The sequence below is a fragment of the Heptranchias perlo genome, chromosome 18 (assembly GCF_035084215.1).
Source record: "Heptranchias perlo isolate sHepPer1 chromosome 18, sHepPer1.hap1, whole genome shotgun sequence".
NCBI classification, from domain to species: domain Eukaryota; kingdom Metazoa; phylum Chordata; class Chondrichthyes; order Hexanchiformes; family Hexanchidae; genus Heptranchias; species Heptranchias perlo.
Window position 1 is genome coordinate 25,862,675 of NC_090342.1, and position 16,350 is coordinate 25,879,024.

At 40.5% G+C, this 16,350-nt stretch overlaps 1 protein-coding gene across 5 annotated transcripts in view; it reads right to left on the reverse strand.

Annotated features, from left to right (window-relative positions):
• The window catches only part of foxp2 (forkhead box P2), a 561,942-nt gene that overhangs the window by 115,502 nt on the left and 430,090 nt on the right, over nucleotides 1-16,350 (reverse strand). For 4 of the 5 annotated variants that reach the window (XM_067999554.1, XM_067999556.1, XM_067999553.1 and 1 more), the window contains one exon: nucleotides 12,086-12,175. In XM_067999554.1, the coding sequence (XP_067855655.1) occupies nucleotides 12,086-12,175 (90 nt within the window). Of the gene's footprint in view, nucleotides 1-5,275; nucleotides 5,354-12,085; nucleotides 12,176-16,350 lie in introns of those variants that run through there. The other variant, XM_067999557.1, reaches the window with a different exon arrangement.

The window sequence follows — 16,350 nt, forward strand, 5'->3', positions numbered from 1 at the left end:
GGTCACCTCCTCCCTTAATTTTTCCGTCTTGACTTCCATCTAGGCTAGCATAGGAATCAAACGCAGTGAGAACTAATGTGGAACAAGCAGGTGACTGATGCATTGGTCAGCATAACTAACACTTCCTTTCCTCTCATACTTAATAGTGGTATTACACAGATGCCTAATGTCACCAGTCTGTTGGATTTCCCAAAAGTAGAAGGGTCATTGATGGCAGTTATATGACTATCTGTGCGCTTCTTCTACCACCACCACTTGGCCTTCCTTACAGGTACATTATGATTCATCTGAGGCTACATCCTCAAACTCACTAACTGCATCCTCTGGGATGCAAGTGTTGGTGATTTGGATGCCGGGTGCCGTGAGATGCTGTCTTGTTCCGCACTATTGGCAGTGATGCCAGGCTGATTGTCCAGGCCTATAATATAAAAGAGGCAAATGTTAGAATGCTAACTCCCTTGAAACAGAGCTTGCATGACAAGATACTTATTTAATACATTTAAATATCTTGAACCTTTGGGAAGTTTGAAACCATTTTTAACCCCAAATACAGTCTTTTACCTTTAAATGGCTATATTCCTCTAAATGTTGGCTACAACCTTTTAATGACTGATGAAGTGTGAAATTCCCTGTCCCTTTGGCAAACTTCCAGTGCCAGGTCCAAAATGGTTGATATGGAGTGACCTCAAGACAATCTGTGAGGTTGGCCTGGCAAGCTGTAGATAAGCGCTAAACTTGCTCTGCATCAGAAAATCAGTCCTAGAGTCAAAAAATGAGATAAACAAAGAAACTCCAGTACAATGAAACTTGTAGCATTTGGTTTTATGCAGATTTAGCCATGATTTTTTTCTTTTTTTTTGTTGCCAGCACTATTCATAGAATCAGTGCAAGATTTCTACTATAACTGGACATGTGGAAGGAACAAATATTACCAATGCCTCCAAGTCCATTCTCTCAGCAACCAGAACATTGTTTTTGCTCCAAAAAAAACTTTGAATGGAATGTCCCCAGCTTTCCATCTGTAAACTGGTCCTCATTCATTGCTCCTTATTTACCGCTACCTTTCACTTCTCCATGCTCAGCAGACACACAGAAACTCAACTGTATGACTGGATATTATTTACATTTTACCATCCACAGGTTTACAAATAAGCATATACTCATTTTGAAAACTCCAATTTTAACTAGTTTTTAACATCACATATATGTCTTGTATAAATAAGATAAAAAATAGGGGACAGAAAGCAGTGGTGGTGAACGGTTGTTTTTCAGACTGGAGGGAAGTATACAGTGGTGTTCCCCAGAGGTCAATATTAGGACCATTGCTCTTTTTGATATATATTAATGACCTGGACTTGGGTACAGAGGGTATAATTTCAAAGTTTGCAGATGACACGAAACTTGGAAATGTAGTAAACAATGTGAAGGATAGTAACAGACTTCAGGAGGACATAGACAGACTGGTAAAACAGGCAGACACATGGCAGATGACATTTAACGCAGAGAACTGTGAAGTAATGCATTTTGGTAAGAAGAATGAGGAGAGACAATATAAACTAAATGGTACAATTTTAAAGGGGGTGCAGGAACAGAGATACCTGGGGGTGTACGTACACAAATCTTTGAAGGTGGCAGGACAAGTTGAGCAGGCTGTTAAAAAAGCATATGGGATCCTAGGCTTTATTAATAGAGGCATTGGGGTAAATTTGAAGATACCGGCGGGTACTTAGCGGGGGGGGGGGGGGGGCAGGGGGGCGGTCAACACGCGCGAGAAACCCGGAAAAACTTTCTGTGTGTTTTCTCGAGCCATCGCAACTCAATTGAAGGCCCTTATTGTGACTTCCGGCTTTCGCGTCTCCATGCTGCGCAGCGGGTGCACTGCGCACCCGAATGACGTGCTAGGACCTGAATTATTTAAAGGGCTACTGCAACCATGGATTTTGAGGGAGAAAGGAGGAATTGTGCCAAATGGAGCAACAAAGGATGTTGCCAGCACCCCGGTTCAGTGACTCTTCGCTGGAGCTGCTACTCACCAGTCTGAGGAGCAGGAGGGATACATTGCACCCGGCTGACAGGAGGAAGTGCCCTGCCTCTGCCACCAAGAAAGTATGGCTCGAGTTGGCAGAGGAGGTGAGCAGCAGGACCACTGTCTCAAGTACGTGGGTGCAATGCAGGAAGCGCTTCAAAGACCTAACCAGGTCATGAAAAGTGAGTACAATTACTGATTCACCTACATCCTGTGGTGCACGTCACCCCCCCACCCCAGCACTCTGTCCTGCCAGGCCTATTCCATCACACTCCTCACACCCACTTAAGGCTCAGTATCAACTTACCTTCACTTTCTGTGCACTTCCTCACCTCCCCATTTGTGAACCCTCCACTCCCACTCACCCAATCCTGATGCAATGTGATCAATCTGTCTGATACTCATCCTCTGATGCATCTCTTTCATGGACAGCCTCACCCAGAGCAATGCATCCATCAGGTGACCCCGTCACCCTCAATTACTCACACATCTGTTCTTTCCCCCCTTGTAGGAAAAGAGAGTGTAAAATGCAAATGAGAGGACAAGGACTGGAGGGGGGCCACCACCACAAACAATGGCCCTGACCGATGCGGAGGAGGCGGCATTGGATCTCAGCCGTGCGATTTAATGCCTGGCTGTCGGAGATGACGAGACTGGCACCCTGCAAACATCTGATGACAGAACTTTAACATCCCTCATACACATCATGAATTGATGTAATCGATGATTGACCTGTTGCACACCTCAGTATGCTAATCACAACTTAACTCCTGTGATGATTCTTAATATTGGTGTGTTTTCTCTTCTAGGGCCTCCAAGGATTGCTGAAGCAGCAGACGACCTGGATGAGGGCGATTCCTCAGAGGAGCTCCCTGCCTCTGACGGCACACCGTCACATCATATCGAGCCATGCACCAGTTCAGATTCTCACACCTCGGTGGGTCCTATTAGACAGTTAGTTGGGTTGTCACCTGGTGATTCACCACTCACAAGTAAGCATGAGCAGACAGTGGTGGCAGGGGCAGCTGTGGAGAGTCTGCGTTGGGGGGTTCACTCTTCTCCAAGCTCTGCTTAACTGGATGCAGATGCTGAACCCTGGGGGCAATCATTGAGAAGGAGAATGATAGAGGTACAGATGCACCTTTGCGAGGTACTGGAAGACATGCCATGCCCACTCTCCACAATAGCAGAGAGGATGGAGGAATCCACCTCCAGCATTAGTGGAATGGTGGCGAGCTAAGTGTGGAATGGACAGAATGTCTGCGATGGACAGAATGGCAGCCTCTATTGAGCTTCAAGCACAGCTCACAAATGAGTCCATTCAGGCCCTGACAATGGCCGTGTGGATTCACGGTGCCGACTATCCTGCCGCCGTATTGGATACTTTAGCAGTGGCCTTACAAGGCATCACAGATGATCTCCAAGCTGTTGATCAGCAGAGTGGTAGGAGTGATGTGGCTGTGGCCGTGGCCCTGGAGAGGGATGATACCAAAAGTGGGCAAGGCAAAAGGGGGCAAGGCAAAAGGGGACATGAAAATGGGGACTCCACTCAAAGCGCTCCCATGTCTCACCCGTTGCCCCCCACCACCCCCCCAATCAGTACCCGCAATGCTGCCTCCTCTCCTGATGGCCGCATCTGCCCTGCACGGGTAGAGGTGGAGCAGTCCATGGTGGGGCCCTCACGAGCTCCAAAACCCAGAGGGCATAGGCTGAAAGCACCTCAGCAGTCAGAGCAGGGACCTGAGCAAACTTCCCACTACCTCTGCTCAAGCCACAGGGGACGTACCATGTAGAAGCAGTAGGAAAGCAAAGGTTTTGTAATCACCAAGGGTATGCACAAGGGTGTATGACTAAATGTCATGATTTTCATTTCTTTTTTATTTCTCCTTATGAGAATCTATCAGATATGAAACACTCCCTGGCACCACAGGCAGCCATGTGTGCCGCTACTCTGCCAACGGTTTGCCCACTGTCGTCGTCCTCCTCCTCATCTTCTTAAATGTTGCTGGCAGATGCGGATGCTTCATGAGCATATGGGAGCTCCTCCACCTGTAACCCTCTCTGTTGAGTGATGGGTAGAACGCAGCACACGACTTTTATTCTACGCACCCTCGCTGGTGAGTACTGAAGGGATCCCCCAAATCGATCCAGACATCTGAAGCGCATCTTCCAATGGCTTGTTCAATGACAGACCTGGTGGCAATATTACTATTGTTGTACCACTGCTGTTCCTCGTTGGTGGGGTGTCTCAGAGGTGTCATGAGCTATGTCCGTAGTGGGTACCCCTTGTCTCCAAGCAGCCAGCCCTGAAGTCTGACTTGTGTGTGGAAGAGGGCTGGGATGTTGGGCTTGGGAAAAATGAAGGAATTATGGCTGCTGCCAGGGAGTTTAGCACACACCTGCAGAAACCTCTTCCAGTGGTTGCAAACCAACTTCGCATTGATGGAGTGATATCCCTTTCAGTTTATGAACAGTCCTGACTCATCTGCAGGTCCTTGGATTGCTACGTGTGTGCAATCAATTGCGTCCTGCACCTGTAGGAAGCCAGCCAGAGAGTGGAAAACCCTGCCCTCTCAGTCTGGCTGATGTCGTCGCAGCAGGGGTTGATGTAGTTGGATGCCCTGGCAAACAAGCTATCCGTCACCTGTCATGTACACTTATGTGCAGACGGCTGAGAGACCCTGGTGATGTCACCTGTGGTGCCCTGGGAGGATCCGGAGGTGAAGAAATTGAGACCAGTGGTGACTTTAACTGCAACGAGCAATGCATGGTCACCAGGCCCAACCGGGAACAGCTCTGCATGAAGGAGCCTGCAGATGTCTGCGACCACCTGGCGACTCAATCTGAATCGGTGTGGGCACTGCTCCTCAGAGAGGTCCAGAAAGCTCAGCCTCTGCCTGTAGACCCTCTCATGAGGGTAGTGCCTCCTGCGACGTTGGCCCCTCCGATTGTCCCCTCTCTGCTCTTCTGCAGGTCCTTGTGGCGCACCTCTGTCTTGTGGAGCTGCAACTCCCAGAACTGCTGCTGTGCCTGCCCCGGATGATGTCCCTCCTCCTCAGGTGTACTGTAGAATAAATCCATTGTACCCCCACATCCTGTTGTTGTCAGTTTGAGGGGGTCCAAAATGTAGGTAAATACATGTGAACACAAGAATTCTGAGCATTAACAAAGAAATCTCAGTCTAAACACAAAGAACTCCCAGCCAAAGGTTTGTCTGAGAGAACTAATCGCCTTGCTGCAAAAACTCACCTTTTCCTAACATGCGTCAATTGCTGGTTTCAAAAGTCCAAATGACGGCCAGCTGCAATTCGCCTCCGCTTCCATGGTGTGTTTCAGAGGCCATGGAAAACAAGTTCATAAGCAGTTAAAATGGCTTGTGTACATGAATACACAAACAGTTTACAGCTTTAAGGACTGTAAATACCTGAACTGGTCCTTTAAATATCGTCCCACCTTCCGGGTTTCAGAAGCGCATTTGCACCCAATCACATCTGGGTCAAACCCGGAAGTTGGCATGTTGGAGCCAGGATGCAGTCCCACTCCGACATCAATCCACCCGTTCTTGGGGATTACAATTTACATCATAGAGTACAAAAGCAAGGAAGTTATGCTAAACATAATAAACTGGTCAGTCCTCAGCTGGAATATTGTGTTCAATTCTGGGCACCAGACCTTTGGAAGGATGTCAAGGCCTTAGACAGGGTGCAGAAGAGATTTACTAGAATGGTGCCAGGGATGAGGGATGTCAGTTATGTGGAGGGACGTCGGTTATGTGGAGGGACGTCGGTTATGTGGAGGGACGTCGGTTATTTGGAGGGACGTCGGTTATTTGGAGGGACGTCGGTTATTTGGAGGGACGTCAGTTATGTGGAGAGACTGGAGAAGCTGGGGTTGTTCTCCTTAGAACAGAGAAAGTTAAGGGTAGGTTTGATAGAGGTGTTCAAAATCATGAACGGTTTGGACAGAAACTGTTTCCAGTGGCAGAAGGGTCAGTAACCAAAGGACACAGATTTAAGGTGATTGACAAAAGAACCAGAGGCGACATGAGGAAACATTTTTTTACACAGCGAGTTTTATTGATCTGGAATGCAAGGATGAATGACCTGAAAGGATGATGGAAGTAGATTCAATAATAACTTTCAAAAGGGAATTGGATAAATACTTGAAGGGAAAAAAATTACAGGGCTATGGGGAAAGAGCAGGGGAATGGCACTAATTGGATAGCTCTTTCAAAGAGCCAGGCACAGGCAGGATGGGCCAAATGGCCTCCTCCTGTGCTGTACTTACTATGATACTATGAATAGGGACAGTGATTTACTGGGATAAATCACCTGGGGAAATCATTTCTTCTCTGCCAGTTTTAACAATAAAAGTAGATGTAAATAAAAAAAAGGGCATAATATTGGAAGGAAGCATTACTGACTTATTCATCAACATTTAGTTCTGCTGCGAGGTTTCTTATCTCTAAATTAATGAACACAAGTGATAAGTTGGATCAAAAATCAGATTTTTGCTCATTAAGACCTTGTTCAGGTTATTAATGATGAACTTGTGAAGCATTCTGCAGCTACACGCTCAAATTGAAAAGTGAGCATTTTCTTTCAGGTCAGATTTTGAAGCATCAGCACAGCAGTGACAAGTGAATTGAGCTCAGAATCTTTTTGTCAGAGAGCATGAATGTAGCAGTCATTGGCAGGCATCATGTAGAAGAGGTGGAGGGGAAAGCAGGCTGGGAATGCAGAAAGTATAACAGGTGCACAACCTAGAACAGGTACTAACTCAGGCAGCAGGTGTACCACGACAGAGGCAGCAATTTGGACATAGTAAAGTAGTGAATGAGGAGCCTCACACTCACTCAGGGAGGCTGTGACTAAAGTGTACCACTTGGTCCATAAAGGCAAGGACAACCATCAAAATGCGCTACTAGTGGAGGCCAGCACTGCCCTCAATGTTGATACTATTTTGTCCCTCAAGGACACTTTCTTTTCTGCACAATTGAAGAATTTGAGGGTAAAATATAGTAAAATTGAAATAATTTTTAAAAAGAAAATTCTATCATGCAGCATAGTCTCTCTCTCTCTCATCATGTCATGTATAATGTAATTTGGATAACCCTGCAATTTTCACTTCTACCTTACTTATTACATTCTTGCTAACATTTCCATGTGTCAGTGGTAATTTTTGCATGTATTTCTAACTACTACTTTCCTTTATATGTATCCTGTACTGCTAATTTACAGCAATATTCATGCCTTACCTTTGTGCTTTTTTAAGTTGCGAAACTTTTTCCAGATCTCCCTCCGTGTCCTCGAAGTTGTTGACACCATGTTGACTGTTTCCGTGAGATGCTGCCATGTTGCTTCCTCCCCTGCATATTTGGGGGCCTCCTTCCCCACCAGAACTATACTCACATTTCTCCATAACAAGAGCTTACGAGAATGTCCAGGGTCTGGTCAGCAAAACATTTTCCTCAAATTTTGTTGAGCCATTTTCCTCCAAATTGCACACACTTCAGCTGAACTTTTAGACATTTATACCGAATAAGTGAATCACTGGTTGTTTGAGAAGCATGAAGAGTTCATTATTACAGGTGTGCTATAATTGGCTGCTAAGTTATCATTTCTCCAAACAAAATTGCATTTTTCAAATTGTGCTCACCTGTGATAATTTACTAGGTTGGAAAATAGGCATTTCTCATGCTTTTTTTTCCCCAAGGAAAATGCAGCCACCTGCAAGCTGAGATCTTATAAATTCCATATTCTTGTGACAACAATTGGGGTAGAAATCGCTCGGAGCGATGAACCAACACTCCTCGCCGCTCCATAGATTTATACCAACCCGCAAACTTACTGAGGTCTTTTCGTTGGGCACTTCCTCTAATAGGAAGTGGAGAAGAGCCCAGCGCCAGTTCAAGCAAAGCGCGGACCCTGGGAGAAGCAAAAGGAGCGATATCTCCCCTCGACCAATCAGATCACAGCATTTGTGACAGCTGCATTAACTCTTTTGCAAGCTGGCAGTGTTAAACCAGGAAATGAAAGGTACAATATTTTAAATCAATGTATAAACAGTTACAGACAGCGAAAAAAAGGTAAGAAATAATTGAATTAAATAAAAGAGACAGAAGGGAAAAGTAAAAAATAAAATTTCAATCTTTTTAATTTAAAAAAAATGTTTCCTTTAATGACCAAAAACTATTAAAATAACGAGTAATGAGACTCCACATTTTTAAAAGTTAATTTTTAGTTGTTTGGGAGTCATAAGACTTACTGTGCTGTTAAAACTTAGCTTAGACCTGTATTTTTAAGCGTACCTGTTTGGTGGAGTAATTAGTTACTTTCCAGCTGGGCAGATAAGCAGGTTGACCTTTTTTCAATGATTTCTCTGATTGCGGCGTGCGATGTCCCTTTAATTCGAAGTTGTCATATCGCCGGCGAACCACTAGGAGCAAGATCCGGATTCACTGCGCATGTGCGAACGCCGGAACTTACTCCTCCATTTCGCCACTATCAACGGAGAGCGCTGCTGAGATCTCCGTTATTTTGGGAGCGATTTCTGCCCCATTGAATTATAAGGACCGACATCATGCGGTGGTTTATTTCACAGAAAAACACAGCTTTCCATCTCCTGGACTTGTATTTAAAAACTGGGTGGACACTTTGAAATTGAGATTTTACTTTGACATCTCAATGCATGTAACTTCATTCTCCTGCTGTATAATGACAGAACAAGACCCTCACAACAGTTTCCCATAGCTATCTAGTAGGCTGAGAGCTACTAAGTTGAAGACTTTAACTTTAGAGCCTATTTTAAGAATTCAAATGTAATGATAAAAATAAATCCCCTTTAAATATTAGAAGTACGATTTTTGTAATGAAGGTATACAGACAGTACTCTAATCGTTCTTTAAATTTAACTTTTGGAGGCAATACATCTTTAGGTCTCTGCCAATTAAGTTAGTGTTTGCTTTATATAGGATCAAAATGGCTATACACATGTAGTTATCAAGGAAACAAGAGCCTTAAAATATGTACAAAAATAAGAAAAATTGCATGTGTTATAGATAAATCGGTAAAAAGGATACATGTGCTGAATATAGATTACAACTTATTATTAAGCTGATCGACCGATAACACCGGTCTGATAATTTGTGCAATAACTACAAGCTCAACACGATCCTACTATTATTGGTGCTGGTACACTACTACAGACCAAATGGGGCTGTTTGGAAACCTAACATGAATCTATCTCCCATCAACGAGGCTTATGTGCCCTCATTGTGGCTGAGACAAAAATGAGGTATTTGTGTCTAGTTTTGGTTTAGTAGCTATTTCTGTAAATCCAGTCATGGTAACTAAGCAGCTTCAAAAAGCTAAATGCAATTCAGATTCCTGTATCAAGCTCATTTTGCTACAACGTTGCAAGTTTTGCCAGTTACAGGGTGGAGAGAGGAATAATTTAATTTTACATGATGCTAGGGATTGGTTCAATTTGGAGATGGCTGACAGTTCCTTGTTAAATTTGAGTAGTGGGATATTCAAAATCCAGGAAGTCCTGATAATTCTTTCCTGGGCTATAAAAGACAGCTTCTGTCTGAATCAGAGGAGTTGGTTTGAAAATCTAGCGAGAAGAGACCCAACTTGAGAAGAAATTGGACAGTTTGAAATTCCTGATAGAGAAAAATTGACATTTCCAAGGAACAGTTTAGATTAATGTAGACTCACATGTGCTAAGACATGCAAGGAGGAAAAAACTGTATATATTTAAAAGATATTTCCAAAGAGTTAGCTTAGTTTTTAGAGTTGTGATGGTTTTTTATTATTTTGTCTACTTAAAGAATTAGATGATAGACTTTCTACAGCAAATATCTCATATTGTATTCAATCATTAATAAATGTGCTTAATATTCTAAACTTAAAATGAAAGCCAATGTGACGTTCTACCACTATCAAAGAATGGAGTAAGATCTTATGGAGGCACAGGGTAAGTCCAGTAGCTAAAAGCAATTAACTGACAGAGTTTGCTGTTCATTTCCCAGGCACTAAAAGCTTACCTAGTCTCAAGGCAAGGACAGACACGCTTATATGTGGAGAGATGGGATTCACCCAGAAGAGTAATCTAACACACAAGAGCCCACAAGTACCACTCTCAAGAGGAATTATTCATACATGAGCCTGGAGACCAATTGGTAACAAGATATTCAACTGTGGGAGCATCCCAGTGGAGCTCAATTCTGTTGTCACACACCTGCATTTCCACTAGGGATCGCTAGATAGCAATCCCTGGTCAAATCTCCCTTCTCTAAATCTGTGATCCTGAGGGCCAATTGTTATACGCCCACTGTTGCCCCAGCTGAGTCCAGCTAACTCAGTACTGGCTGGGGAGTCCCTGATCTGTATGTCTCAGGTAATCATTGGATAAACTGGCTCAGCCATCAGGGAACCCCAGCTGTTTTTGCTTTATTTACACTTATAAAATCTATGCACGAAATCATACAAGTCGACCAGTTGCCCAAATGTCCTAGGCCAACACTTATTTGGTATGATCCACCAATCCATTTTTTGAATCAAATAATATCAGTCATATTTCATATTTTGAAAACTGCAATTATTTTGTTTTTGTACAGCTATGGTTTTTTTTAATGCTTAACAAGCAATGTTAATTCAGGCTTAAGTACAGTGATCAAGCAAATTACCTACTTTATCCAACAATTTTAGTAGCAGAAAAGATCCCACAGATTTTTCTAAACAATTCTGTCAACAGTTTGGTGCTCTCACTAAACACGTATCCTATATGTCACTAGACCATAATTAGATACGCAGGGGTGTGACTCCAAATGAAGGTGTTGGCATTGTAGCACTCTGTGAAAATATTAACTATGAGTTAACTCCAATTTTCTCTTCTCTAATTAAATGCACATGGTACTAATGAGCTAACCTACTGTTCCTTGATAGCACTAATTAGCTGAGAGGAGAGCATACTCTCACACTGCAATTTAAACCTAAAAATAAGGTTGAAAATATGCTAATTGCTGATATAATTTAAAACAGAACAGGTTGAGGAAATTGTCATAATAAGGGGAATGGGCCACATTTTGGCAAGACAGCTAGCATTTCTTCCGTTCTTGTCTTGATGCAAAACAATACAAAGGAATGTTTTGATTGGTGTTTTGCAGGGTCAACAAAGTTCCTATCTTTCCAAGTAAACAAGAAAAATGATTTAACTTGAACATGCATCAAGAATTCCAGTATGCAGAGCTACCTCCTCATTGTAAAACTCTATGTAACAGCATAATCTTTGACAGAAACCACATTACTTATGGCTTCTTCTCTAAAAGAATAATCATAGAAACGTTTTCTCTACAGAATGTTACTCACTGTAAACATACTTTTTTAGGACGTACAAAGATAGCTTCATAGTGAGGACCCTGTATATACAATTCAGCCAGACTTCTTCCACTTGATCTCGGAGTTAATTTTATTTTAACAATTGGAGATTGCTACAGATCTACAGTGATGAGTAAGAAAAGGTTGTCTACCCCCTTTTAGAGATCAAAACTCCAACAGCAGGTGTAATCATCAGTGGACATCAGTCCAGAACATAAACAGGTCTGCTCTCAGTCTGGCAATGAATGTTTAGTAAATGGTACAAGTTGATTTTATTTCTCATCTATATATACTCATATTAAAGTATCTTGTGCACTGAAGGTATTTAGAGCTAGTTATTCATTTTATAGCTTGAAAGCAGAAATGCTGTTTTATGGTTCATCTAATTTATGGTAAACAAAAATCAAATCATTTAGCAACCAGCCCTCCTTTCTCTCTCCCCTCCCCCCCAAAAAAATAATGACTACTGGTAACTTAATCAAATGGAGTTTTAAAAATCATGCTGTAAACTCTAACCTATTTCAAGAAATCGTATGCAGGGCCAATTATGTGAATCTTATTCTACCATTTTTGTGTGTGGACTGAAATATAAAATTCGCTTTAAAAAAAAATCTGCTCAAGTTTCTGAAGATTTTCAATTATTGCTGCTACAAAAGATCAGTAATAGCCTGCTGACCTGCAATGTTCGCTGTTTGTCGTTTCCCTTTGGAGATTTCAGACCACTGGTTTGCTGCTGAAGAAGAAGTTGTCTTGCTGCTTGTAGTGCCTGCAAGCCAAAAAAACATTATTATTCATAAAGTTTGTTTCCTTAAGCTGTGATCTCAATTTTATTACTAAAGTCTCAGTAATTCAGGATGCAGATAAAATGAAACTCTTTTGTGTTACTGTCCACCTTTTTCTTCAACAACCAGTACTTATTTCTTCAATGTTTATTTTTCCCTTATACAGTCATCAGTTTGTACTACATCAGTTACTTTTTCTTTGCTTTTATAACACATACAAATATTGCATGAAACTAGATTCACAAGCTTTTTTTTAAACCTACAGCTGACCATGAAACTGCAACATATGTAGTTAAGAGTTTTTGCAGAACACTACAGGAAGAGCAAATCTTATAGTACATTACAAACTGATGTAAACTGCATCAATAGACTTGTTTCCGCTAGGGATTCATCCACTGTGTGTGTGTTCAACAGAAATGACCCCCTCCCCCTCTTATTACCATAGATTTGCATATTCATAATATCATTTTGGTGCAGAAGCGCAAGACTTCAAATGTTACTGGAAGCTGTAATTAAAATTGACAAATCAACATCAGATATCTTGGAAGTGGATTAACGGGGATTCTGTACTGTAGATTGCAGGCAGGGAAAATGCTTACAATATGAAAAACTAGGGTCTTCATTTTAATGATAAAAAGGGACGTTGTAACAAATTAAAACACAGTTGATTATTTTACTGGTGCTTGTCATTAATGATTAAATATATGTTTTAGGTAAAACATAATTTTGTATCATCTTACGCCACCTGTGATTTTAAACATAAGTCTTCTTAGAACTGTAAGTATCAGTCTACTCATGTTGTAGCTAAAATGATCACACTAAAGCATAAAGATTTAAATTTTCCAGAGGAGCAAAAAAGTATCACTATAAATTATATCTTTGTATAATGCTGTTGCCAGTAGTAAACAAATGGTAATGAAAATAACTGGACACGAACCCGAAAGAGTATCAGCATACAAAAAATAGAAATTGCTGGGTTACCATGAGATGATGTTGTAAAAAAAACAAATGTGAAAGCTCAAAATTAAGTTGATTTCTTCATTAGAATCAACCTATTGATAGCATAAGCAAGGAACAGGTATTACCCATCAAAAACTCCTTGCAACAGACTCCAGGAAAATGTCTTGGTCGGCAGAGATCCATGGAGTCATCAAAAACAAAATCGTTAGCACATGATGTGTGATAAAAAATTTAGGTGCACAGAGTAAAGATTCACTTGATCAATCTGCTTTCAAAAAAACATCCGATTCACCTCTGATGGGGTAAAGTACATTTTTGATTAGAATCAAGGGGTTGGTTTTCTAGTACTTTCTAGTATCCATGACAACAGTTGCTTTGACAGGATGTGCATATGGCATTACACTGCCAGCTGGTGTGAACAATGTTTGAACTACTGCATTGAGATGCTGAGCAAACAGAAAAAAGTTGCCACGTCTTAACCCTCAGGGAAGCCAGTCATCCCCTGATCAATTATGAAAAGACAGAGAGGGCTGCTACAGTCTGGCTCCAAGCAAGTTTTTTGAGAAGGCAGGCAGACGCACAAAACCAAAGTAAACAAACTGAGTGCAGCAGCACCATCTCCTAACAACATTGATTTGTCTAGCCATAGAAAGCTCTGGTAACAATTTGCTAAGCATATTCTTAACATTTGGAGACGTTTGCAAAACAATCGCTTTATTGTTACATCACTAAGGTTTCTTTCTTTTTTCAAACAGCGCATTCTCATTTAAGTTCAACTTCAATTATGTACAAAACATATTTAACAACATTTAATATATTTAGTTGCATCGTTCAACATTACAGAGCTTCAGTAGTATTTTTTCAGTGGTAAAAGGATGAGAAATTGGGAGGTGCCACACTTTGAGACATTCAATATATCAGATATCGTGTGCGGTTGTGTGTGTATATTGCATAACAACAAGACAACATGATTAATGATGAATACATTTTACGGAATAAGCTAAATTGCTGTGACTGTTTCACATTACAACATTTTATTTATTTTACAGAACACAAAGCAATTTTTAGTCCTGTGAACAAACACTTTGTGCATCCCTTGAAAAATTTAAGGCAGAAAAGTGCCATTGTGTGAAGGTCCAATTGAAAGCTTTATAGAAAAAAGAATTGACAAAGCTCTGTAATTTAATAGTGAACGATATGATGCACAGAATTTAAGGTTTTGACGAAGAGTTATACCCGAAATGTTAATATCTGTAAAGAGAAAAGGCAGATTAACAGACCTGCTGTGTGTTTGAAGCATTTTCTTTTTTTTTTGTTTGTAATTTCCAGCATTTGTAGTTTGTTTTATTGGATTTACAGAATGTGTTTGAAAGCTGGGGTGAATTTTATTTTATTTCAGTATTCTATTTCATTTCAGTATTTAACAGTCTTCACAAAGCTGAACTAAAATGCACCAACTGAAGCTGAAATTTATTAGTAAGAAGTCCCAGAAAAGAAACACAATCAAGAATTTTTATTTAGTGGCCCAATAACTCACTGCTTACTGAAAGCATTGAAATCCAACATTTAGGCCTAGAACACCTGCTAATGTGTTTGCTCATGATGCCAACTTGAGTTATGAACAAAGGGGTTCCCAACTTTGAAATAAAAGCAGCTATTCTGGATAAACTATTAGCTTCGGAGGATTGTCAGAAGAAACGAGGAGGAACACAAACTTATCATTTGTGCCAAGGTACAAGTGATTCACTCACAACAAAGATTCTTTTTATTTTTCAAAGTTAACCCCTTAATATTCTGTTAACATGAAAGTTCATAGTACTGATTGTGTCGTGAAAGTAGTTGTATGGAGCTATGCCACATGTTTATAAATGTTACTGTATAAATTTACTCCCAATCTGTTTCAAATGATCCCAATAGAATGAGTTTTAGCAGCTACTGCATGGTTTTTAATAGCATAATTGTTTAAATTTAGTAAATCTGATGCCTAATGGAATTAGCCAAAGTCTTTTGATACAGTATTAAACACATACAGTAGAGGACTTTGTTTTATTTAAATTATACACAAATAGATCATGGTGTTAACTGCCGATGTAACATTTAAGCAGGCATCAGCCAGGTCCTCAGGGCTACTGTAGTTCTTTTAAAAAAATCATTCTGAATCTACTCACACATACCAGGCAATGTCAACAATATCATTGTTAAATTAATTGGGAAAATAGTTAATGTAAAAAACACAAATATTTGAATACTACTGCAGCATAATACTTAATGAATGTATACAATTCTATCATCTGATACAATATTCACTGCAATCACACAACATTTGGTGGTTACTATTGTGGCTATTAAAAATACTTTCAAGTAAAACAACATTTTCTGTGGAAAAATGACTATTTCTAATAACTTACTTCAACTATGAGCCATGAGGACTATTTGCACGTCCAATCTATCATTCAGTTTAATTTTGCTTTATAATATGCAGTGTTAAATATTTAAGCACAACATTTTTTGCATGTTACATGAACACGTGCACATTCCAAAGCTGCAACTGAAAGTTCATCCCAAAATCATTTCTGACAAGACATACGAGATGTAAACTATCATACAGAAGGGTGCTCTCACATCCTATTGGCACAATGTGTTTGGGTTATAACGATGTAAGCTATGAAATAAAAACTTAGTTGAGGTCTGTATAACTGTTTTTCTCCCCAGTTGTGAAATTTCTTTTGCTCAGAAACCATACACATTTTTGAATAAAGTTATTACTTACCACTTTTGCGGCATCACACGTAAAATATTAAAAGAGTAAAAAGTAAAACATGTGATTTTTTAATTACGATAAAGAAAAGTAAACATAATTTTCTGGAAATAAGATGCCATTTATGACTGTAACTGAAAAATATGGCTGTTTAACCTATCAGCATGTCACATTTCAGACGTTAAAATGAAAAATGACATCTACACCCATTAATATCTTCAATGTATAAACAGCACAGTACGACACATTCTCGAGAGCTCAGCTGAAGGCTACGAAATCTCTCCCTCTCTCAAACATAAATAATGAGGCACTCAGAAGCATATTTGATGTTGATATTCATCTCTGAGAAAAACACTGCAGCCCAGGCTTCTTATGAAAACAGATGCAGCCCGAATGGATCTCCTGTAATTGGTTTCAGATAGCAAGGTCAGAAGAAATGCA